The sequence below is a fragment of the Megalopta genalis genome, chromosome 1 (genome assembly GCF_051020955.1).
Source record: "Megalopta genalis isolate 19385.01 chromosome 1, iyMegGena1_principal, whole genome shotgun sequence".
Classification (NCBI taxonomy): Eukaryota; Metazoa; Arthropoda; class Insecta; order Hymenoptera; family Halictidae; genus Megalopta; species Megalopta genalis.
The window spans coordinates 31,006,844-31,034,149 of record NC_135013.1 but is presented as its reverse complement, the minus strand read 5'-3'; the positions used below and the strand labels follow the sequence as shown (position 1 = coordinate 31,034,149).

The following is a 27,306-nucleotide window of genomic DNA, read 5'->3' as shown; positions in this document are numbered from 1 at the left end:
GAGAGCTTACACTTTGAACAATATGTCTCCAGACAGCACGTTCATCTTGATGGAGACGCGCAGCATGGAGTTATCCTGCCGATGTCTCGCGTCGTAGCCTTCTAGAAGGCACCTCGTTCTGCAGAGTCCAGCTCCAGCAAATTCCGCGAGGTTCAGGTCGGTGAAGCCGAGCTTCTGGAAGGACCTGCCTCCCTTCAATTCCTGCGAGATAGAACGGTCGGTTAGCAGAGAGTCGAACGAGAAGAAATTCGTTCCAACAGGATCAAAGAGATAGCTACCTTTCTGACTGATATCCTCAATATGCACGGGTCCAGGACACAGGTGGACGCGTTGGCACTCATCTTGCAGAGAAACTCGAACTTCGCGTTCCATCTGACCGTGTGCTCTTGCACCTCCTCCCTGGAAAACAAAAGAACCGATCGTTATTATTAGAGCTTCGTTAGATTCGATTAAAAAATTCATTCGCGAGTTCAGCAAATTCGATTGCCAAGCTACTGTAATGTCTCCCTAATTGACGCTCAGACTGTCCACAAAAATGGACAATTTGGGGAGAGTAGATACGATTATTCGAGCCTTGCAGCTCGTTCTTATAGTTACCAATTCTCGAATAAACTCTCTAAAATGCTCGAATAAACCATTATTCGAGCAACTTTGCAACTCGTTTTTATAGTTACCAATTTGTCAACAATTATAAGAACGAGCTGCAAGACTCGAATAATCGTATCTACTCTCCCCAAATACCAGAGAGAGGAGATACCAATCTCCTCTTCCCAAATTGTCCATTTTTGTGCAGAATCTGAGCGTCAATTACGGAGACATTACTGTACTACTATAAATCAGAAATTTCTAGCGTTCGTTCGATTAAGAGAAGTGCTTCGATTTCGTCCGCGTTTACGGCCGCTGGAGTGTACATACAGTGCTTTATGAGCCGTTGTACGTGCCATTTTGCAGATTTAGGCGGCATCGATGCAATCAGGAAATCCGATCAAGGGACAACAGTGACTCGGAATTCGAGGCTGAAGCGATACCGTTGATCTAGGTTCGGAGATAGTACCGATGAACCGTTTAAATGAATATTCAAGAGTACTCCGCGTCCGGTAAGGGAGCTTCCGGCCGGCGAACACGCGCGCGCCGCGTATCAAATCGTATATACAAAGGGCTGAATTATACGTTGTCATTGTTTATGCTTCGCATGGCGCGGAGTGAACTGCCCTGATCGAACGGGAATATTTTTACGCTGACGAATTGCTGATTACTCATTAGTTTATATTGGTCTCTCTTAGCTACCAGCCAAGGCCCTTTGACAACGTTCAATTCATTTCTTGATCTCTCGAAGACGTAAGAGAATAAAAGAAAATAAAACGTCCAGGGGTTCTGAATTTTTAACAGCCCCAAATCCTCTCTGAGGACCGCTGTAAAACCTCGGCAGCACTCGAGGCGTCCAAGCGTGGCTGCGAATGTGACTATTATGCGAGCGCGCCACCGTGCTCTCGAAAAGAACAGACAAAAATGGGACGTCCGAGTGAATCCGTGGATTTTCGCGAGTTTTCCGAGCGACTTGGCGACCATAAACGGTCCCGCTCCGTCGTGAATGCCATCGCCGTCGCGAACCCCTCTAACCGCGCGAACAACCAGAATATCGACCTTGCGGGAAACGGATGTAGCACGAAACGCTGTTCGAGGTGAACGGAATAATAAAAAACACTTGTCCCGAGGGGCGGACGGGAAGGAAGCAGAGAAATCGATGGGGAAACGTTTCTGCTATTGCGGGGAAAGACAATGCGAACGCCATGAAATACCGGGGGACTGTTAACCCTTTGCCGATGAATTTATCCGAAAATAAGGGTGCGTTTCTATCTGCTATCGTTCTCGCGATCGGTTGAATGGAATTTAACGTTCCGCGAACGATGCGGGGTCAAATTAACCCCGGCAGTTTTAAAAAAGAAAAATATTCTATATTCTATATTAAATATATATTTATATATATATATATATATATATATATATATATATATATATATATATTATAATTAATATATATATTATATAAATCTATATTATATATATAAATATAGAATAATCTATGTTATATTCTATATATAATGTTATATAAATATTCTATATTATAAAATTATAATATATTATATTATAATGATTAATTAGCCAAAACTGGAGAAATTTGTATGCTTCTATTATCAATAACAAAACGAGGATAACAATGAAAACCACGAGACACCATTTTAACGCGTATCCGTATTAAAATGAAATATTCGCAGATGCATGATGTTTGGGGGGTTAATTAACCCCGCATGGTTCAGCACGTCAAATTTTGTCCCCCTGATTCGCGAGAAGTTGTCCCTGCCATTTTACGATCGAATAAATATTTTTTTATGCTTTCGAAAACGATGCAGAGAAAATAAAGAACGTCTAAGATCCGCAAGTTTTACGATGCAGCCTCGCGAATAACGAGAACCATAAAACGTGATGCAATTGAAGGTTGTTGAATCGTCACCGTGCTTCTGGAAAGCGTGTTTTCCGTGGTATAGGGAGCATGCTAACAAGATTGGCCGGCTTAACGGCATGATTATCGGGAAGCATTTTTGATCGAAAATAAGATTACCAACGAAAACGTGTCGTGCACTTGGCAGCGCTGGGCGCGACGGACAAGTTGTACGAATTCGCGGCGTAGCTTACAATGCATTATTCCGATCCGCCTTTATCGGGAAATACCATTTTCCTGGCATTGCGGTACGCTCCGCTCGTGACCCGACTCTAACGAGTTTTCTATTACGGTTTCGACCGCATCGCGTTCGCCCACTGGGTCGGTCGGGACCCGTCCTCTACGCTGGAACCACCGGCGGAAAATCGAAGCGACATTTAACTGAGCCGTTTATTTTGAAAGTGGCATAAGTCACTTTGTTTTTAAGTCGATATATTGAAGGGTTTGCGTTTTAACACGTTAAAAAAATATGGATGCTAACTTTCGAGAAGATTTACTTGTATTCGTTATCTCAGGATACTGATATTTTTCTCAGTATAAATAATTTCGTATAAACATTAAAAAATTACCATTTTTCATTACGGTAAAGTGACTTATGCCACTTTCAAAATAAACGGCTCAACTGTTGGCGCAAGTAAATGTATGCTTTTTACAGTATAATTTTACATTTTATGATAATTTTACGTTACGTTGCATCGTAATAAGACTGCAGGCCATCCCTGTGAAACAACATACGTCACTCTTGATCCTCGGTTGTTCAATCCCGATGGAAATTCACATTTTCGTGCACGTCATTTCATTAAAATTAGAATCGAAGAAACGCTTTCAACTAAAACATTGCTAATTCTAAGAGTGAAATAAAAATGCTATCGGACCGTATTAACTGGCATGTTTCCTCGCTTATTAAAAATCTGCTGGTGTCACAGATGCACGAAGATCCGCGACATATTTATCGCATTATCGCCTAATTCAAGGTGTCGTTGTCGCAGCATTGGAACGAAGAGGCGGCTCGTTCGATCATTGCACGCGACGGTATCCCGGTAATTCCAATAATCGCGAGATGAACGATCCAGAGGCAGAGATCCGACGGCGATTGTTTCGCGCTTTCGGTTTCGTTGGTTATCGGCCGGTTCCCAGGGCAGGCTCGTTATCAGCGGAAACCCCGACGACGGTGGCGGGGGGGAACGCGGACGAAATTAGCCGAGGATCGCGCGCGCGGGCCATTTTTAGCATGTTTTAATCGAAGAGACGCATCCTGTCGGCGCGATTAAAGGTCGGATAGTGGGTCAGAAGAACGGGACGGGCCGTGCACAGACTCGACGAGAGAACCGATAACAAATTACGCGTCGGTTGCCTCGTTGTTGCGTGCATCCTCCGCGACCGTGCACACGATGCACGTTGCACAGGGGTCCGTCCGCCGGCCGTCCGCGCCCTGCGGAACAACGGGGGGACGAGAAGGATTATTAACGAGGCCGGGTTTCGAAAACCAATTAACCGCTGGGTCCACCGGTCCGCGCTGCCGCGGCGGCGGGGCCGTGTCTCGTTGCAACAACGTTCAAGGTTAATTAACTCGAACGTCCGGACGGAAAATAGGAATTGCAAATGAGCTCGCGGATAGCCCAGACGGAAACTGGGCCAACGGATTCCGCCGGAGATGCTCCCCTTTCCCGTGCAAAGAACACGCTTGCAACAATGATAACGCGAGCAAAAATAAATATCCGCGAGGGGAATATGCAAATCTCGCCGGACGTCCGAGAACGACCTGTCCAAATAGCGTCCAAATAATAGGGTGACCAAGTCGCCTCGCCACGGTCCAGCAAACTTGTAACAGCACTGCCGTCGTTTTTTTTTTCTTTTTTTCGAGGCTTGAACGATTTATTAATGGAATGCGGCGTAGCTTCAAGCCAGCCTACGAGACTCTCCTCTATTCCATGTTGGAGGATCCGAAATTTTAATTCGCATTTCATTACAGCTCCACCGAAACTCAAGCTATCTATCACCGATGCCTCTTTAAATATTAACCCTTGGCGCTCCGAAGGCTCCGCTACGGAGACATTTGTCATTTGTTCCGTAACTCCGAAGGCTCCGCTGAGGAGCAAAATGTTTTTAGCATACGTTATCGTCGGCGTTAGCAATTGTTGTCTGTAGTTAAAACGTGCTGAGTCTGTACCATTACGATTAAACCATTTTTTCGACCTTTTCTATGGTTAGCAACATGGAGAAAAATGAATATTACGATGAGAATTTAGAGCCGAGCGATACCGAAGACGTATTTGATTTTGAACAGTTAAAAGACGTTGTAGAAAACAATGTTGGTTATGATTCTGACACTTCGAGCAGTAGTAGCGAAATTACGCTACCAAAGAGACGAAGAATGAGAATTATTGAAAGTGAAAGCAAAGATTGGTTACAAGACTTAGACGAATGGCGTGATGTTACGGAAGAATTACATATTCTAGATAGGATATCTTTTAGTGTATTGCCACAAGTCGTTGGACCACAAGTTCCTACAAACATTGAACAGCCGATACAATATTTTAAATTATTTCTCACGGACGAATTGGTAAATGAAATTACAAAGGAACCAACAATTACGCAGAAAATGTTCTACACTTGAAAGAAATATCTAGTAACTCTATTTGGCAAAGTGAACACTGCGACACTTGTCCAAGTAAACCCAGAATGCACATGGGAGATTGTTACCAAAGATATCACAGCATGGTGAATTACAAAATTAAAAATTTATCTTTTATTTACAATAGGGGAATATATATTTATAAAATAAATAAAATCAAATACATTCACAAGGACGTGTAATCTTTTCCGCTCAAAATAAGACTTCCTTTATCTCAGGCGCTCCGCTCCAAAAACGTGCCGGAGTTGCTGGTAGACAGTACTCGAGAAACGCGCGGAGCGCTAAGGGTTAATGTTTACATTACTATTTATGCTGATGGGGTTATTCCGGCGAAATAAAATAAATATCAGCGAGAACCAAGCGACCTACTTATTCAGAGCGCGTATCAAGCGGAAGGATCTGGCGAGGAGGATCGTCGGCAGAACGCGGCGCCGACAAAGTGAAAAATTAGGGGATTTTTGTCTATCTCGGTGGAGATAACCTAATCGGGGCCCGGCCCGCTGTTCAAGAGCTAACGAAGCTTCCTTTTCCTCTCGGTTCTGCAGCGAGACCCTTTGATCCTCGCCGGCAAAGGAGACGCGGGGTATTTCCGGCGTAACTCGGTCATCGAGAAGCGCAAGGATTCGTGACGAGGCATCGGGACCGCGAATTACGGGTCGCGGCAAGTGTCCCCAAGCACCTGAATATCGATGCTCGACGAGGGAACAAGCTACGCCCCCATTTCCTAGCGTCAATGAGAGAGAAACGTCACCGCGTAAAACCCCGACCGAGCGACCCGTGTCTCTGCAATTCCGGCCGACCCTAATTCCATCATATTTTCCATTTGCTCGTTCGAATCTCTCTTCCCGTCTCTCTCTCTCTCTCTCTCTCTCGGCCGACCCCTCTTCGCCGCCGCTCTGTCATCCTCTCGTGAACACGAGCGCTTCCGTGATATTACACCAGGGACCCTGTTAAACGCTCGAATCGGAGAACGCGCGGAATAAATTCTGGGCTACGTGTTTAACACTTCGAGAGTTCTGTCAACCCTCTGGAATATTCGCTGCTGCGGCAGAGTCATCCCTTTGGAACCGGCGCCGAGTTTGGATTGACTAAACGAGTTCGAAGAAGAGATCGATCGATCGTACCCTTCGAAATCGAAACGTTCTGCTTCGATATTGTTGTAATAATGTATACAGTAATGTCTCCCTTACTGACGCTCAGATTGTAAATTGGATATTTTGGGAAGAGGAGATAGGATTATTCGAGTCTCGCGGCTCGTTTTTATAGTGCCAGATTGTCAACAATTATAAAAACGAAGTGCGAAACTCGAATAATTGTACCTCTTCTTCCCAAGTCGTTCATTTTTCTTTCCAAGCTAAGCGCCAATTAGAGAGACGTTACTGTATAGTAATTTCTTCCTGATTCGCGCTCAGATTTTGTCCATTAAATTGGATAATTTGGGAAGAGGAGATACGATTATTCGAGCCTTGCGGCTCGTTTTTTATAATTGCGGACAATTTATAACTATAAAAATAAACCGCAAGGCTCGAATCGAATCGTATCTCCTCTTCCCGAATTGTCCATTTTTGTGCGCAATCTGGGCGTCAATTAGAGAGACATTACTGTAGTGGGTGAAGACAATTTTCGCACGGCTTTCGAAACGGAGTAACTTTTTTATAGGTGGGCCAAGCGATGTTAACTCTTTGCACTCGAAGCCATTTTAATTGTAAATCTAAATTAACTTTTCCGACTTCTGGTATATCCATTTTATATGATAAAGTCCATTTCATGCATATGAAATCGAGTCTTGTGACTCATGCAACAGTTAGACTTTTAACAATCTTTTGGATCTAAGATTTGATAATGTAAAAATTATCTTGGAACGCGGTGTAACAATTTTAGCGGTGCCTCAGAATTTGTTTAAGTTGCTGGTGGGATTACCGATTGCAATTGGTGATGAACAAATTGAGAAATGAAATCGGTCAACGTTTTACGAGCTACGGACAAGTAAAGATTGCAAAATCTCGCGGAATTCCTGCAGTCGTCGGTTGAAAGTCGTGAAAAACCGCGATTTTTGCGATCGTTGATTAGTTTTTATTCATTGTCTAGTCGACAAATCTCTGATCGACGTCCCCCGAAAGCTTCAGATGCTCGAGGATACGCGACTTCTGACCGAACAGAACGGGCACAGATATTTGAAATATTCGCATACCGAAATATTCGATGAACGTGTGTCTCTCACACGATATTGCAGCAATCGCGCGCCGAAGTATAAAACGGAGCATAAAACGAGCGAAGACGTTCACCTAACTTTCGGCTCGAGATCCACAGCCGAAGTTCGGCGAAGCGCCTTAACAGCGGGTGACTCAATATTGCGTCACGCCGAATGCTGGTCTCTCTTCACGTATAATTCTCGTTGTTGCATCGCGGAAAACATGAAACGAGTGTTTCAAAACGGAGCCTTTAAAATTTAATACATTTAGGATTATCGTCTACGTCTACGAAATTTCGCGACGGATTCTGGGTCAGCAGTCAGCGGAGTGCCGAGATCAGGCGAGATAAAAGCATCTCCGACAGTCTCAGAAGTTATCGGAACGGAATGCAACTTCCACGGCAACAGGAATAACTGGAATCGCGCGTTAGAATGATGCATACAGGATCGGCTGTGTTTCGCCAACCGTTTCGAAACTTGTGCAACGTTATTGCGTGCAGTTCGGTCAGCGGGAAAGGTTGCTGCAAAGCAATGGTCAGCTTAATAGACCACTCTATGGATAGCTTAATCACGGCAAGGACGCGGTGCGCGCATTGTCCGCAAATTGATCTCACAAAATTGTGCTCCGGATCCCCTCGGAAGGGCGAGCCACACGTCGCCTGCGATTAGTCGCATTCTCGAAACAGCATGGAAAGACTCGTGGTCCCTAATTTCGGAGCTTATCCCGCACAATCGAGCATTTGTACTTCGGTTGAACTATCGTTATTATTTACTAGAATTCCACACAAAAATCCACAGGACGATAAAGTTTCTAAACGTTTGTAAATATCGTATGTTTGCTTATTCTATTTTGCTTTAACACAAATTTTCTTTTGTAATTATGGATTTGACACTAGAAATACCGAGCCCTAAACGCGACCATTGTATACTGTTTTATGACAATGAGAAGACTGGATTTATTTATATGCGCTTCAATGTAGAAGTTTATATAAAAATGTCTAACAAAAAAACATTTTTATAGCATCAGGAACTGTAAAAGAAAAAAACAGAAACCAGTTATTTTGACTGATGTCATTTTGACAGTGTTAAAAAAGTTGGTCACATTCTTCATCGAACTTTCATTAATTGGCAAAAAATTCTTTTCGTATTACAAACAGACAACCGTACCGATTTTAATGACATCGAATTTTTGGTAATTTTTTAGCATCACTAATCACAGAAACGCAGGTAATGTAGGACATGCTATTTAACGGAGAGTGAAGTACGCGTTCACATAAAAGACTTCTGTGAAGAAAAAAGTTGGCGTGTTTCCTTTGCAACATGGAAAAATCATTAATGAGTGAAAAGCAATTCAGGAACTATCCATCTTCTAATCGAATAAAAAAAAAAGATATTAGAATATTGTTTTCTATCAACTATCTCAGAAAGCAAACATTTAATATCTCGCACAAGCATTTTCAAATCGACTTCTGGCCATTTTTTTTTAGTCCAAATTCTCCACCGCGCGTCGAATCAAATTGGACGATCGCGTCGGCGTCCGCGCGTTTCGTTCGGTAGTTACAGGCGTTTGGAGAGGTCGTTCTCCAGCGAATAAACGTTTGTTGGACAAGCAGCGTCACAGTTTTTCGGCGTCGCGTCGCCGACCGTCGCGGCGCGCCACATTTGTCGGCGGACTGACGTATTTGGAGCAGCCGCTCGGTCGAATATCGCCGTAGTCGCCGCTGCAACGGCCAGCTTTCGTTCTGTATTATTTTCCGAGGTGTCCCCTCTGCGAACCAATTTCACCGGGATCTCGAAAACTGGATCCCAATCGATCTCGGGCTCCCTGATTTATCGGGTTACCAGAAACCGATAAGGTCGCGAGATAAACCGATTTTTTCGCGATACAGCTTGATAATGGACAGCGCAGATATCCGTTCGTATCGAACCGATTGCCAGAAACGTCATATCGGAAACACATCTGTCAAACTGACAAACGGTACACGTGTCGAGGAGCCAAAGCTGTTCGGATCTAATCGAAATCTTCGGGATCGACGGTGATCCTCGTTTGGCACCCTGTGCGCGGCTCGTCGTAATAACTTGTAACTTCATCGATCGAGGCGATAGCTCTTTGTTTGTAGTGAGAGAATAATGTATGTAGCAGTCACGCACAGGAACGGAGACAATGCAAGAACTTAAAAGTAAAAAACTTGCGAATAAAGCTCGAAAAAGAGAAATACACGAAGAATACAGTGATGTCTCCCTAATTGACGCTCAGATTGTACACAAAAGTGGACATTCTGGGAAGAGGAGACACGATTGACCGAGTCATGCGGCTCATTTTTATAGTGACAGATCGTCAGCAATTATAAAAACGAGATGCAAAACTCGAATAATTGTACCTCTTTTTCCCAAGTCGTCCATTTTTCTTTCCAAGCTAAGCGTCAATTAGAGAGACATTACTGTACCACTAGCGGAAGAATGATTAGAAAAAAGTATAAGAATTACAGAAGAAATCTAGTCGATCAAACTATCGATTTGAGACGAAAAGTAAACGGTTTAGGCTACCGAAATATCCACGATCGATGTAATTCTGGTAAAAAGAGGGAATGCTTTCCTCGTCATTTCGACAACTTGAAATGTTTCCCTCGAAATCGTCGCGGTTCCCGCCGTTCAAAGGTTAACATTCTCTAGAGATCAGGTTCTGGAGCCCGTGATATCGAATTTCAATGTCTCAGGGACCTCGGGTGTCCTGGAGGACTCTCACGGCGGCACTAATGACCAGCGATAAGGATCGAAAGAAATCGCGGGTGTCTGATCTACCGAAAAATCACGAATGCTTCACCCATTCTCGGGATTTATCTCGTAATCGATCGAAGTCCCGCGGTTTAAAGGGCGCGAAGGGAACGCAAATTTTCGTTCAACCCGGGAATCCGTCTATAATGTTTCCGCCGTCCGTATCTCGTTCGGCAATCTCGAAAAGTATCTCCCTCTGTCCCGTCTAATAACGTTTTACGAGCGACGCTGGAACACCCGTTTGGTTATCGTCCGGCACGCGAGCAAACACGTTAATCGCACTTCCGGGTGCCTTCGATTCCCTGGATACACGTGCGTTTTATCGACGAATCGGTGCCGTTTGCCGGCTACTTTTTATTGTGCGACCGTCGGTTGCCTGGCGACACGACTCTTTCACCTCGAACGAAACAAACGAACGAAACAGCCTTTTCCGAACCAAGCAATGGCCGAAACTAAAAGCCGCCGGTCTCATCGCGCGAACACCCGAATTCACGCAGGATTCCACTGGAATTCAAGTACAAAGTCTGGTATTTGTTCGTTTGAAACCAGTGCATCCGCACTCGAATCAGCCTGGTCGATTATTTAACGCTAGAACACCTCGAGTTTTCGTTTTATCCAAGCACGTTGGACATGTCTCCCTAATTGACGCTCAGATTGTCCACAAAAGTGGACAATTTTGGAAAAGGAGATACGATTTTTCGAGCCTTGTGGCTCGTTTTTTTACGGTTATCGATTGTCAACAACTACAAAAACGAGTTGCAAGGCTCGAATAATCGTATCTCCTCTTCCCAAATTGTCCATTTTTCTGCACGATCTGAGCGTCAGTAAGGGAGACATTACTGTACAACGCTTTCTATTGTACAAATCATTGAATATTTAATCCGGCAGTTTCATTAAGTCGCTGTTTCATCATCCGACCACTTGTTTGGACAATCACTGCTCCCAAGTTCCACGATTTTCATCACAAGACTTCTTACGGAGACATTTTTATAATTTCTTTTATTAATCATGACTCGGAAAGCGTCCCATGCAGAACATACGACAGACAAGAGAGAACGATCGAAAGAACCATTGGATCGCGTACAATGAAAATTGATCGCGTATCATCGAGGGGTTAAGGCGTTACATCGCTCGGCTCGCGATCGCAGAAAATCTGCGGCCTCGTTTTCGTCCGATCAATCAACAGCCGCGAACAATCAAGCACGTTCGATCAAACTTCGCGATAGCGTGCACACACGCGCGCGCTCTGTCCGTGTGTTCGTGGCACGTAACAGTATCTCAGGACACCGAATGTTCCCCGAACGCGAGGGGGGCCCGAGAGAATCGCGTTTCGGTCGAAACGATCCCGGGAAAAAGTTTCGGCGAATCGACGTCGATCGGGTTGCTTTCACGGGAGCCACCCGGTATAGCTCGCAGATCGCGAACGACTGCGAGAGTTGCATTAGCCGTGGGCAAGGCTGCTCCAAGGCTGTCCGGATTGTGTGTCATTCGCGGTCTCGCAATCCAGTTCAGACTGAAATCGTAGGCACACAGTCACCGGGGCCCCGATCTCGTGCACCTTGCTTTTCCTCGGCCGAACACGCGTGCCCCGTTTCTGGGCCGCACTTTCACGGATCTCGGTTTCCGCGGCGCTATACCCGCGAAGCTGATAACGTTCGCCTAAGCTGCCCTTAAACGCTGCCTCGCAGCTGGAACACGTACGGCGGTAAATACGCCGATCTGTTTTCCTTCGTTTATCGTACGATCGGTTCTCCTTTGATCGAGTGATACGGTTATTCGCGATCGTCTGTTCGGAGGAAACGATGTTTAACAAATAAATCGTAAAACATATGTTCTACGTTTACGTTTTATCACTTTGCTCCACGCTTTTACGTTCTAAGCTTTCGGTATCCCGCGCGATGTACACATTGTGTTCAATGTTTCGGTGTTTACACGTTTTAGGCTCTAAGTTTAATGTGCAAGTGCTGTTTAAACCGATCGCCATCGTTAAGTCGCTAGGCGGGGGAATGAAGTACAAATAAATCGTGAAACAATGCTGCTACGTTTCGTGCTTGTTTCTTCAGTCTCTACTTTTTATTCGACGATGCTTTAGCTCCAGAATCCAGACATCTCCTCTGGCCCTACGGTATTTCCATTCTTAAGCATTTTTCTTCTAGTTTGCACGTCAAATTGAGCGCTATCTCGCGATTTATCGAATAAATTTAGTAACGTGAGAATGATTTGAAAAAAGATCGATGATACGAACGCGAACGATTGGTACGTTATTTATACGTCGTAAATCAGCCTCGAATTCGAAGATTTACAGCCCGTACTTCGGCGATTCGATAGTCGTCGTTGCGAAGAAGCGGATGACCGAATATCGACTCGTGATCCAGCGGCAATGCGACTCGGCGCTCCAATAACCGATGACTCAATATTGCGTCACGCCGAATAATTACGCTCCCCGTGTCAAAGCGAAATATGAAACGAACGCTCCAGTTACGTTCTATGAATTATTTCGGCCTTCCCTAAAGAAGAACGGATCCGATTCTTGCAATGGTTACATTAAAGAGACTAGATTGGAATGTTGGAAGAGCCAATAAGTCTTTCAACTTGTGTCGCACAGCTGGAGCACAGCGTATTCGAACATGTCCTCCAGACATATTTCGAAGAATCTACAAGCTTGCAGGATCGCAAGGACCAGGCTCGACCCTGTTTTCGTAAGCGGCGAGAATGACGAGCGAATGAGAATTCAAGGCCTGCCGGTCGTCGGGGATTCCATCGAGATCGATGCTTTTTTTTCTGAATGGCGTAACCCGGACTTCCCGGCGACAGCTTCTCGCAGCCATTATCCGATTAAGGAATTCGATTATCTCGAGGCGGCCGCGGGATAGTACGCGCAGCTGGTTCGAAGCGGGGAAGTGTTAACGAAAACCGCGGTCAACACTTTCTCCGTCGGGCGACCGTCGATCCGCGCGATTCGTCGGGGACTGAGCCGATCGGACTGTAAACTGTTATCCGTGGATTACGATTACAGCGAAAATAGGGCTACGAACAAGGTACATACGTACTCTGAAGTGCGATCGAGACAGTCTGTCGATTACCTTGGGAATCAGTATCACACGCCTAATCTATTTTTATTTCGTTTCTGATCCGTCGAAAGCTTCCAGCAGCGAAAAAAATGTTCTTTGGATAGAGCAGATACTTCCTTGCAGTACGATTTTTTTCACAGATACGTCGACGAACACTTTTTCAGCCTTAATAATATTTCCCTGACAGAATGAAAAAAATTGTTGATTCTTGTTTCTTCTTCGTTTACTTTCGCTCTTCGAGTTTGCTAACGGAAGAATCTAATTTTGTTTCGATTCAGAAAAGATCTTCAACGTAAGTCTGACTTGTTGTAATAAAGAAGAAAAATGAGTTAATCTATAATAAATTTAATTAGTGAAAAATCATGCATTTGACATTCTTAAGTCTCTCTTTTTCAATCTTCCTGCTATTTTTTCCTCGCTCAGTTTTACCATAAATGCATAAAATCCGCGGTCTAGTTGTGATGCAAAGGGTTAACGACGGATTATCCATCGGGTCTCGGAATATCGATAGAAAATCTGAATGAAATCGGCCTCTGCCGGCCGCGAAATCCAGGTTGCAGTTCGAGAGTTTCTTCGACGAGTTCCGCGAGTCGAAACGTTCGCTCGCCGAGTTATCCAATTATCGGAGAGCTTCCTCGATTTCGAGTGGGCCAGGATCGAGTAACCGAATGGTTTGCGATCGCTTCTCGGCCGAGGGCTCTGTTTACTCAGCGCCGGAGTTGCGGATCGTGCCTATTTTCGTTTGATTATAGCACCGCCGGCTTAACATCCGGTCTAATCGTCGAGCAAAGGTGAATCGATAACACCGGCGCCGAAAATTTCGACGCCTAATTTCGACCTCACCTTGCGCGCGAACCTTCGCCGTGAATCAGGCGATATGATTCGTCGGAATCGATCTCTCTCTCTCTCTCTCTCTCTCTCTCTCTCTCTCTCTCGCCACCCACGCCAGTTCCGTTTCTTATGAAATATTCGACGTTATCGCGCCCTCCACCTATTCAGCCCAATAAATTACCAAGCCTTATCCAATGGTAAATCTAATTTCCCCGGAACCGCAATTTAATGACCGTTCCGGATCATTCGGAGATTGAAAGATCGATCATTCTACAGTGACCTTTGAGTACAGCAACTCGCGATATCTGCCATTTTGTCAGGCTAATCGAATATCAACACTCGAGAGATTACGAAAACGGGTCTAAGAAATCGATATCGACGTTTGCCTGCGAAATAAACGTTCTTCTCCGAATCCGACGATTGTACCGATATTTTTTACAGTAATTAAAAAGCCATGTTATTTTAAGCTCTATCAAAATTTGATCGAGAAGCCAATTCGATCCAAGAAGGACGTGCTTTCGTGTTAGTCGAAGACTTGATCGCGTACAGCGAGTGCAATTCTCATTTCTCCCGTATCAAAAAATTTGTAGATCTCCTCGAAACACGGACAAAGGTGCCGAGAAAGGTCCGCCGTCGAAAGGATTTCTGGTTTCACACGGAAAAATCCCGAAGTCGAAAATTCCGACAAGAAAGTTTTCTTCTTCTTACCGAACGGATCTCCGGCGCGCCTGACCCGAGGGTGCACGGAGCGTGATTCCGATTTGTCCACGGTCCAAAAATTCCAGAAGCCTGTTGAAAGAAGGGCGAAAGCGCAGAGGTAAGTTCGCCGGCGAAAGGATTTGTAGTTCGCCGGCGAAAAAATCGCGAAGTTCGCCTAAAATACGGCGGCCAATAAGTAGTACCGAACGCGGGCTAGTGACACCAAACTCGAAGCGGTAAATTCTGTCGACGAGGAGGAGAGCTGACCAACAACGGCACACTCGGCCCGTTAACTAATGGCGCGATAGTTTGTCAAGCTGCAGTGCGGGACACTGTCACCGGCCAGCAGGTTTATCGCCGGCGATTACCGTCGCTACCATCGAGGAATCCCGATCGGGGCGGTCGAGCTCGGACGAGATTGCCGCTGCCAATGAAAAACGCTCTCGAACGCGCCTCGCGATTAATTCGCTCTCGGAGGAAAGTTTAACTACCGCCTCCGGCGACAGTTCGCTAATGTATGATAATCACGGCTTACGGGCGAACGAATTTTTTCCAGGTTTTTTCCTCCTTTCGTTGGCCGCGAGAAGGGAAGGACACTTCGCCTTGGCCGCCGGCCAATGGGGATCCCCGATCGGCGGGGCGAAACGAGCTCGGCCAGCGATGCTGCTACCATAACAGAACAATGCACGGTAATCCGCGCTTAATTGACAAGCAGTCGGCCACCACGCCGATTTCTGTAATTGGCTGGAAGCTTTCCGGTTTCGCTGGACCTCTTTTCGTTTCTCACCTCCTCGTTAAAGGCGCGGCCTTTGGCAGCGACGTGCTGCTATCGAGCTTGTCGATTCAACCGACGCTAATAGAGAAATTACCGGAGAAATCAGTTCGTCGTTCGTTTAGAAAAATCTCGGAGCAATCAAAAATATACCGGAACGAAACGGCAATAGAGAAATCACTGCGGCAATAGATGTTCGTAGTTCCGTTATAAAAAACGTTGAAAGTATACTGAACGAACACCGATAGAGGAGGTACTGTAGAAAGAAATTCGTAAGTTCGTTTATAAAAATATTTAACACTAAACCTACCAAGCAGTAATACTAACTGGCATGTACTGCTTCACAAAAGTGAGAAGACCGAATTTATTTAGAATTTGTCAAGTTTTTATTATAAAACTTGCTCCAATAATGTAACTTATTCGAGCGTTTTCCACGAAAGAGTCTCGGAACTTTGCAGAACTGCAAAATAAGAAAGCGGTCACTTTGATAGGTTTAGTGTTAAAGAATTGTGAATATACTAAATGAACGGTAATAAATAAGTAACTGCAGAAATAAATTCTTGGCTCGTTTCTAAAAATATTTGTTGAAATTGTGAAATATATTATCGAACGCGTTTTCTACCATCATTTTTCCGCTACCTATCTTCATCGTTACATCCTTTGTAAAACACGAATTCAGCAAACGATAGTTAGGAACTTCCTGATTATTATGCTATCCTGCAGTGACCTCACATACCAAAGTTTATCAAATTAATTCGACAATTTTCCTGTGAAGTACGGAACCGCGAACGCCGCGTATGTGTGTGTGCGTGTAACGCTGGTAGCAAACGTGTTGCCAATTTCTTTAGCCTGCCGCGGCTATTCAGGATGAAACTTTTGCTCGTCTCTAGTTTCTATGAATTTGTAAATTAGACAACGAGAATGCTAAATTGGTGCAGTGAATTCTACGGTTCACGCAAATGCTGTTTCCTTCGCGTACCAAAAGCTTGTAAAGCGCGTACAACAGTGTCTCATGAGAGCGTTGAATTTAATTGGTCTTTCAACCAGCGTTCTAATTTCGCCGACTACAAATGTTACTTTGATTGCCTGTAACAGGCGAGATTGCGAACAATCTCGTCAATATGGCGGTTGCACAGAGGTAAATTAATTAAATTTGATCGATCTCTTCGAGCGGTTTGCATCCGGAAAAATCGCGGTTTCGCGGAAAAATAAATCTGTCGGAAAGAATATGAATAATAAGCCAGAAAGAAAATAAATGACTGTTCTATCGAGATTTGGTGCAATCGAGATTTAGCGCAATTAACACGTTTTACGGGACATTTCAATTCGTTAATGACAATAGTGACAATATAATTAAATTATATTAATAGAATAAAATAGAATAGAATAGAATAGAATAGAATTGAATTGAATTAAATAATAAATTGTTTCGACAGGTGAACAAGCGTAAACTAGTTTGAAAATGCATCGCAGGAAAGCACACGGTGCAGAAGATCGCGACCACGTGTTCTGCGGTTGTTGTTGTCGAATCCGGAGCGAGTTATCTCGCGAGTCTACGATCGGAATGCAGAATCGCGCGTTTCCCGTGTCGCCGCACCGATTCCACGCGACAAAACTCGATTCAGGAAGCGGATCGGCAAGAAACGCGGCTGCAGGAAGGCCGTTTCGCAACCGGAATAACACGGCTAACTGTAAAACACGGCGTGCCTCAGGTATCGGGGGGTTCACCTGGCGGTTTCGCGACCCTGCGTCGCATCTAATTCCGTCGAGTGCCTCATTATACGCCTCCGATTTAATGAATCCTCTCGCGACAACCGATCCCACTCTTCGCGAACGTTCCCATTCATTTGCCACCGTAGAATGCACGCGGGAGAAAAAAAGACCTTTCCGCACGCGGTGCTCGCAGCGGGAAATATCGCGCAGCTTTCTACCAAACTCTCTTTTTTTTTTGGTTTTTGTCCGGAACCCAATAAACGCTTCTATTGATTTACTGCAAATCGAGCGATAACTCGAAAACTAACTAGGGCATGACGCAAACACGAGTTGCGTCATGTCCCGTGATCCTTCTTCGAAGCTCATGGTGTAGTGTTTGCACAGACGGGCTGCCGTTTGCACGCGAGAAACACCGGATTTGTGTCGTGCGATCGGCCTGAGAGAGAATTGAAACGCTTCGGTTCGAAACGAATTCGTGATCAATTATAATAAATCGTTTCTCCATACGTCTAAATGCCTGTTAATGCGTTTTTCACGCAAACACGGCGTCGCCGTACACGAGTATTCCCTTGGCAACTCTTTACTATTACCCGTGAATAATCGACGAACCATTCTTTCGAGAAACATTTATGACGAAAAACTGAAAAATGTTTTCCCCTTTTTTTTAGTAATTTTAATAAGTTGCGTATCAGACGACATTCTTTAATTCTTCTGATGTCTTCACAGTTTCCGCAGTCTATTTAACGCGAATGTTACCCGTGAATAATCGACGAACCATTCTTTTGAGATACATTTATGACGAATAACTGAAAAATGTTTTTCCCTTTTTTTTAGTAATTTTAATAAGTTGCATATCAGACGACATTCTTCAATTCTTCTGATGTCTTCACAGTTTCCGCAGTCTATTTAACGCAAATACGGGCGTCCGTTATTTTATCTTAAGTCCAAGTTCGTGTTTACTTGGTTTATAAAGTTTTACAGATATGTTTCACACGCATTGAACCCGCAAAGAAATAAATTCGACCGAGAACGAATTGATGGATTTCGAAAACGCGTTCTGTCGGCTGACATCCATTCTGGAAGCTGTATTGTTTGCCGAAACGGTTCGCATTTGCTGAATTCTGATCGATAATTCGGGAGAGGATCAGATTGGAATAACGCGAGAACCGCTGCAATATTTTTCGCAGGCAGCTTGCTGCATTCTCGAGGGACCGTGTTTCCATCAAAAACCGGTCCAGGTAAACTCGGAAGAAATCGGAGATCCCGGGATTCAAAGGATCGCCCGTTCGCCAGGTGTCTCCTCTCCCAAGGTCCCAAATCTCCAGCTGTTCTTGCCTAGATCTTCTTAATCGCGGAACACAAAGCTGCAGGTTCGGTTGACGAAACTCGAGAGAGAGAGAGCCCGAAGGTTACGGTTTTCATTGAGCGATCCGTGATTCTTCCCGCGAGGATTTCTCGGCGGCCGCAGACAATTGAAAACGCCACCGGTATTTTCAGCGTGCAATTTCCGGCTCGGAGGTAGGCGAAGCGCAAAATTCAAAATTGTCCGTCCCGCCATCGGCGGTAAACTGGCCGTGAACTCGAAGCTCGCCGACCGTCGCCGACGTTATTATGTCATTTCGCGTAATCGATGCCCGCCCGTGCGAGAAGAAACCGCTCGCGCGACGACGATCAAACTCGTCTAACGGAGTTCGCCGAGGAGGAGACAATGCACACCTGGTAAACGCACCTGGTGAACACGCCGTCGAGCACGTAAAAAGTTTCGCGCCGTTCTGCCGGAAGCCGCGAGAAAATTTGCGTCTCTAACGAATCTATTACAATCGCGGCGGATTAAAGCGATTGAGGATTCTGGAATCAGCGCTGCAATTTTCTCGGAACTTTTGCGCGCTATCTCGACGATGCGACGCGAAGATTCGCGTCCGAGATGATTCAGAAACTCTTTACGTCCGTTAGTTATGTCATTTTAATTTTACCGAGTACAAGTATTAAATCGCTCGCCCCAACGATAACTGGACCGCGGATCCTTATCGCGGAGCTTAATCCTAAGAAACGGAAGTTAGATGAAAATGTTTCTCCTCTTTTAATAATTGCGACAAGTTCAAGATAACGCAACAGCGTCCTTAAATTGTGTCAACCGTCTTTACAGATTCGTTGTTCATTTATCCTTTTTCTTTATCACAAATGCACGAAATCCGTGATGTAATTGTTACACACGGAACGCAAACTTCGGCGAATGTGGTCGGTGTAAATTGAGAATAATGTGCGCAATGTGGCCCGCGAATTATTAGAATTATAATTTCTAACTTTTGCGTTTAACCCATTGACTGTCACGCAAATTTAGCGCGACTTGCCCTGGGTGCCACGGTTTTATTTGAAAGAAAACATGAAGTTTTACAAAATATAATAATATCAAGTTACCGATATAATATTGCAATGGCATTTCCAGTATTTTTTTATTGGTAATCAATATGTTCTCTACACTATATACATTTTTCATTCATTCTTTCTAATAGTTCCTAACTCGAATAGCCATTTGTAGCCAATCTAAACTCGCAGCACCCACTACGAGATATCTCGTAGCTGGCAGTTTTGGTGCAGACGCTTACTACGAGATATCTCGTAGTTGGCAGTCAATGGGTTAAGGTTTAAAAGCATATTGTAATTATTTTGCCAGTAATATTCCTCTTGAATTTTATTTGTCTCTGATGTTTGCTGAATGATACTCGATCGAAAACATCTTGCTAACGGTCACAGTTTGGTCGATGTTGACACACTGCCAAAGAAAAGGCGACAACGTCTGTTCTGGAGCGTTCGTTCGGCAATGAAACGCGTTAAAAGTTGCGGCTGATATCTCTGGCCATATGGCGACAGTATACATGTATGTATAGCTAGGAGGAGCACGCTGCAAGCACGCTGCGAACAAGACCAAATCGAGCCGCTATCGAAAAGGCAAATATCGACGGTGTCGCGCAATTCCGAGCCGACCAGTTTCCTCGAGCCGGTTCGAACAAGGCGCTCGATCTCGACGTCGATGTCGAACGACATCTTGGGAATCCGACGAGCTACTCTCCGTAACAAGATCCTCGACTCCCAAGAATCGATTTTACGCGGCGCGAGCACGATCGCGCGAAAAACGAGCCGATCCCGTTGCAATTCTGCCGAGCCACGATTTTGCAACTGGTTTTTCTATCCTCGCAATAGGCGACCACACGATATTGCACCGTGCAAGATACATACCAACCTGGTAATTCCTGGTGTCGCCCGTGTTTGATTAGGTCAGTCATGGGCGGCGCGCGCTATGCCGAGAATCGTTGGATCCCTCGTTAAGGGGAACAATGGTCTTCCATGGGAAAAAAAGACACCGATGTTTGCATTTTTATCGTGGCACGTGTCAACGTTATCGATCCTCGATTGCGAGAGAGAGAATAGAGTCGTCTTTCGCTTTCTTTATCAATCCGGAGCGATTAGCGGAGAGGCCGTATTGACTAATTTCTAGCGTTTATTCATTCGCGATGAAAAGACACTTTTATCGATCCCCGTTATCAGAGCATCGTGCACGATTCTCTAGGAAAAGGTTACAGAGATTGCTATTGATCGAGGTTTCGCGGACAATGTTAATTGCGCCGTACTTCATATTTGTATCCTCGTGCCCGATACGAATGCACGAAATTATTCTTCTAACTTCGTAAAGAACGATCTTCGAAAGCGATACGTTTTATCTCGACCTCTCTAGGGAACCTAAATTTTTTCTGTTCCAGAACCGACGAAATCTTGCACGTGACTCGAAACGCATTTTCCGTGACCGGCGTTGCATCACGGACACGCCATTCTATATTTTATTGTATCTCGTATGTTCGGAAACAATCTGCAAAAAGCGACCGGACCTCCGAAAAACGTTAATCGTTTTATTCCGGAGCTGATGAAATTTTGTACGTGACCGGGAAATATTTATACACTTTCTGTGCCCCGCGAAACGTTGCGTCACGAGGATATACCATTCTTTTGTTGTACATTTTAAAAAGCGATTCACCGCGACTCGAGTTTTAGGGAAAAGTGTCATTGTTTTATCGCGGAGCTGGCGCAGGCTCGAGTCGCATTGTTTGCGACCAACTTCCTACCTTTCCTCATGATATTTCACGGAACGCGAAGCGATCCGCTTCGACTCGACTACCACCAATTTTCTGTGTTCTGTCTATTTTCGGTGTTCAAATGGTTCGTTCAGAACGGCGCAGCTCGTTTATAAAATATTCAAGTAATTCGGCAAATAAAGCCTATAGGACAACCCGATCGCGAAATCTGTGGTTGCAATTTGAAACGGTAGAAACTGCTTTCGGCCTGCTAGAATTGTCAATGAAAAATCAAATTCCCAACGTTCTGTGCGGTAAATGTAGAGATCATTGCCAAGCACAAAGATCCAAATATCAGATCAACGCGCATAAATTCTGATCATTTTCACGACGTAAATCACGTAAAATCACGGCGAACGCGTTACTCCATTTGCTACAATTCCTCTTCATCGAAGAACAATGTTCCAGTTGCGATCTCTCGTTACCCCGTTCCATATTCAACGTCCCTATTTTGGAACGCGCATTTAAAACGCCCGACATTGAATATGGAAGACGGATGCCAACCGTTCCATAAATCGGGACAATGATGAAATTGAACCTTGATTTGAATTGATCTTTTTCGCACAGCCGATCGTTACATAACAGTGTTCGCGTGCGCGAATATATAAAGAACAATATTGAAGAATACGGGTCAAAATTTTAACATCCACTTTCATATGCACTATCCTCGCTTTTGATTGTGCAACAATTTGCAACAGTTGTTCGTGCAACTGTTTCAAGTACGTGTCAAAGTTGAGCGTAGTTTCGCAATAGGTAGGTTTCACCTCGTCCACGCGCGGCAGCCGATCATAGTTGACACAAATCCGAAAGGTAGAACGAACACTTGATCCGAAGATCAATTTTGACCCAACCGCCGGCCCGTGAGCGGCCGAATGGATTCCAGGGTGGAAGACGTTTTGTAAAAGGGAATCGCTCGATTTCGTCGTCCGCGTGTCGACGCCGAGGCTCGGGACGAATGGGAATTCATTCGGGATCCGGGGAACGGGGGCGTACAAATGTCGACCGATAGGTCGAGGAGGTCAGGAAACGGGTCGGATCCCGGTTGGTTTCCGAGCCGGGACTGCGGAGGCCGACGGAATCGAGGGACAAACCGTCGGGATCGGGGGGGATCGAGAATCGCGGATCGCAGCAAAGATGCCCGGAGAAGATCGGGATCGAGCCGAGCCGGAAGATTTCGAGTCGGCTCGTCAAGGAGGACCATTATCGAGTTGAGTTCAATCGAATCGCACGCGTCTAAATTGCCGAAGGGAAATGCCTCGGCGGAAGAGCCGTTAGACGGCGCGCGGGGACAAAGCGGGAAAAGAAACGCGGCTTCCGTCGGCGGTACACGTGTACGCACTAATAATAAGACCGCGCTAATTATAAGCCGACAATTAACCGAGACCTTCTCTCTCTCCGCGGCGACCGCCACGCCGCAGCGCCGAGCCGAGCCAAGATCAAGCGCGCTTTCGAAATAGTCGCGAGAAACGGATTCCCACGAAATCCAATACACACCGACGCGGTAAACAATTTAACACCTGATCGGCAACACGAGCGCGTCCTTATTAGCGCGGGACAAAACGATCGTCGACGGGACGCTTCGACGACGCGCTCGACGGTTTTATTATGACAATTAGCCGAATCGATGATCCTAGATCGTTATTTTTATTTCGCCGGCCACGGCCACTTGGCACTACAATGTTGCAATACACAGCCCCAACGCGGAATTTGGACTAATTATACTGAGAGTCGCTTGTAACTGTGCGGAATTGTACCGGCCAGTGTCTACAGTCGGTGTGAAAAGTATTCGCGAGCTATATTTTTGGGGGATTAGTCAGAAAGGATTAGTTTACTAGACTAAAAATAGCTGAAAAATTGTTTTCGAAAATTGCAAATGGTTGGGATGATAAAGAAATTCAAGAAATTATATTTTCTCAACTTTCTTATTCGAGCCCGGAACGAAGATTAAAAGTTTCGAGGCTCGGATAAAAGAAAAAGTTGAGGAAACAATGTTTTTAATCACGGTCGATTCTTCCATAAAGGTTCGCTTAATTTCTTGCCTTACAGAGTCAGATATTCGTGTGGTAGAAATCGTATCTATGCACGTGCCGGACTTCATTATTTAACCAATGGAAACAAAAGCGGTTTCACCATGCGACGAATTCTGAGCGAGTTATCTCTATTCTTATCTCTAGTTCTAATCTCTAAGATTGTAATACACGTGTTAATGGTAAACACAAACGATGCGACAACTAATCCAATGGATCTCTGAAATTATTTGTCCGAAACATCTCGCGTTATGGGAGATTCTATGGTGGCGGAGGAGTCACGATGTCGTCCGCCGAAATCCACTGCGTGGATTCACACGAATTGACATGGAGCAGATCGTCGCGCAGCGGTTATCGAGAACGTGTTTTCTCGTCGCGTTATCAGCCGTTATCTCGAGCGACCACGAGCCACGCTAATTATCGGTAACGATGGTCACGTGCCGCATTGTTCGAATACAACGGACGCCTCGTTGCCGAACGTGGCAGTAATTACCATCGCTTAAGGTGCACACGGGCGCACCGGCGCGCACACTCTCGCAAGAAGACACGTGGATCGTTCCAGCAGCCGACAGCGATGCTTATGCGTTATTAATTTAAGGTAACAATTGATCGTGTGAGACATTGTTGTCCTCTTGGTTCGCACGAGTCACCGGCGGCTGCGCGAGCCTTTCTCACGACACTTTCGCGCTCGACGACCGCGGTGCGTACGAATTTTTCGTTCTTTACTGCGCTAATGCGCCAAAAAACATTTGCAATGATGACGATGACGCTGGCTTTGGGAACTCGCGACGAACCAGAGGTTATTTTCAGAGATGTCACATGCCGAGACCATGCCTAAGTTTCTTTTCAATTCCGAAACGCTTTTATAATCGTCGCTGTGCAATCAGAGTTGGGCAAATCTTATTTTAAATAACAAATAACAAATTAGATTTTTTATTTAATTAAGAAATCTTTCAAATAATTCCACAAATAATTTATTTCGTATTTCTCTTATTTGCAAATAAAATGTTATTTTTTATTTGAATTAGTGTCGAAAGTATTAAGCTATTAAAATTTGCAGAGATTGTCGAATAAATAAAGGGAGGGAGAATCGATGCGGAGGGTGACGGGGAACAATTTACGAGGCGGAGAACAGTCTAGGAACAATTTTTAAAAGAAACGAGAGCCGAATATTTTTCTTTCAAATAGCTACAAGTTTTCGAGTATACCTTGAGAACTCGGGCAATAGCGATTCGAGTTCGGAGAACAGCGACTAGAGACATCGATAGAGAGAGATAAGAAGAGTGTTAGGTAACTAACATTGCACGAATGTCGACGAGGCGCACTGTCGGTCTATTTCCAGAAGTGGCAAATATTTGCTCTCCACCTTCGCGACTCGATATCGTCCCATTAAATATTGTGCTTTGTTACAGCCGGCACCAATAAAAATGACAATTATTGTCCCGCTAAACGGACGCATTTTATCAGCGAGCGATTAACCAGTGAGATCGAATCGTTAACTGCAGCCCTGAATTGCGTTTCGTTCAGCCAATTAAAAGTATAATAAACGTGCTGAATAACAGCAACGTTGATTCAAAGTTGAACAGCGTCACAGATGAGAATAAAGTGGCGTTCTTGGTCTTTAGAAGAACTTTCCAGTTATTACGACAATTTATTAACCAAAAAATAGCGTGAGCGTTAAGTCAGGTAAATGCTGTTCTTTTAATAATAAAGAATCCACTGTGTACAATTAAAAAAAAAAAGAAAGGTTTACAAAAAAGGATCTGAAAGGATCGAGCACCTTTTCGACACTCGTGCAGCAAGATCCTTAATTTCTTAACAATTCAAATATGATACGACGAGTAAAATTTGTTTAATTAACACTAATTTAGAGAGTTCAATTAGCCAATTCAGAGGGTAAAACCGAAACTAAAAAGCTGAAATTTATCGCAGCGGATGTTACCTAAACTCTTTCGCATTCCAAAAATGCTAAATATATAACTATATATATATATATATATATATATATATATATATATATATATATATATAAATAAATGAATAAGTAAATGATCGAGAGGTAAACCGAAGCAACATCGAGGGAAAACGCCGAGAAGGAAAGGAGTCTCGCAGCGTTCCACTTTTGCAGGCACAGCTTCGAATTTTGAAAGTGGATTTTCCGCGCGGACGCGCATCAGATCCGAGCCGGTAATTAGGCTAGTTCTCGGATCAGAGAGCCGAAGACATTCCTTCCGGCGAGCGTGGACACGCGTGCGATTCCGAGCGGATCGGCGCTCGACACGGCCGATGCTTCCGGGCGAAATTCCGCGTGCACGGCCCGTTCCCGCAGTTTTGCGTAACACCCGTCGATTACGGATACGTAACAACAATACGGCGAGCGGAACGCGAGCGGAGAAGGAGCGAAACGCGAGCGGTGGAGGAGCGGAACGCGCGAGGAAAGTCCTGATCGAGAAATGCTAATCAAGATCCAACGGCGCGGGCTTCTTTCGGCCGACGGCACCCGCGAGCTTCCTGGTAGAAATTTATTAGAAAGCAGCGAACGCTATGACCAGAAGAGAGCCGGGACATGCGACTTCGGTGCGCGCCGGTCCGAAGAAAAGGAGCATGAGGAATCGGCGACGCGGTGATGAATCGCCGAGGGTCTGGCCGCGATGCCGGCCACGCGAATGCAATACAAATCAGAGGTTGACTTTGGGACCAATGCCAAAGGCTCTTGTGACATTCGAATCGAGGCTAGGTGACCGGGGCCCTGGTCAAGTTTGCTGCCGTGCGACGGATCTCCCCGACACCGGTGATAGCGAATTCAACACTTCGTCTACCGGTAATGTTCTATGATAGACTCCCTTTCCCATTTTTAACTATCCTTAGTGCAGCATTCTTATCAGAGTTGCGTAAATAAACATCGAGTTTGTTGGTCCATAGTCTTCATTTTCAGACAATCGTGTAATACGAACTCATCGCTCTGTGCATTTAATACGCTTAACCCTTTGCACTCGAAGCCATTTTAACTGTAAATCTAAATTAATTTGTTCTGATATACGGTATTTCCAAAGTGCATTTTATGCATAATATACTTGCATACATACTTGTCGACAATAGTGGTGCCTTAGAATTACCGCTCGAGTGCAAAGGGTTAATGTGTACAGTGAGTCACAGAAATTGTTCATTATATCAATGTTATGCTAATATAACAAAAATAAAGATTTTAGTAAACTTCATGAAAGTATTCATACCTTAGGAGTTGCACGATAAAAATAATTAATAATCGGTTGGCCCTCCTTTATCTCATTTATTACTTTAACACGCTTTGTCATGCTTCCAACTAATTTTTCCGTATATCCTTTTTCGATAGTATTATAAATATCCAGGTACGTCATGAAGAAAAATGAGTTCCTCGTCACCATAATTCCGTAGACGTCGAACGACGTAAAACCTGAAGAGAAGCGTAACAAGAATGCCACGAGTTATTCGATAGACGACTCAGGAGGACGCGGAGATGTAAAATCGAGGGCTGAACGAAGCCACGCCCCCTTTATACAGAAAGAGCAAGGTAAATAGTCATCTACCGCAGCATCGAGAGTCTGTTCTTTCTCTAACATCATCTACCTGGACGTATTGCCCTCGCGGGCAAAGCAGGGCGCGCTTTCAGAGCGAAGAGCGTTCATTGGCCACGCTAGCCTAAGGCTGTCGAAGTTGCGTATGGAATACAAAGGTCTGCCCTTCCGAAAGGGAAAGTCATAGCCACTTACTGTGCGCAGGCAAAAGAATCAGGGAAAGTACTCCCTTCGGCTTCTTTGCCACGGCTGCCTTGTCGCCGTTCAAGGTTCAATCTCTGCGACCCGAGTGAGTCAATGGAGCATCCCCTAAACTAGCTGCGAGGGTAGTAAATAGCTGTCGCGATTCACTGAAGGCTCAACCCTGAAAGCTGGCAGATCGGGACGGGATCTTGAACGTCGTAGTCGTCA

At 44.9% G+C, this 27,306-nt stretch overlaps 1 protein-coding gene across 5 annotated transcripts in view; it reads right to left on the bottom strand.

The window, feature by feature from the left end:
• The window catches only part of LOC117218142 (early estrogen-induced gene 1 protein), an 84,813-nt gene that overhangs the window by 14,082 nt on the left and 43,425 nt on the right, over positions 1–27,306 (bottom strand). For all 5 annotated transcript variants that reach the window (XM_033466295.2, XM_033466298.2, XM_033466299.2 and 2 more), the window contains exons 3-4: positions 279–399; positions 11–201 (exon numbers count right to left, since the gene is read on the bottom strand). In XM_033466295.2, coding sequence (XP_033322186.1) covers positions 11–201; positions 279–399 — 312 coding nt within the window. The remainder of the gene's footprint in view (positions 1–10; positions 202–278; positions 400–27,306) is intronic.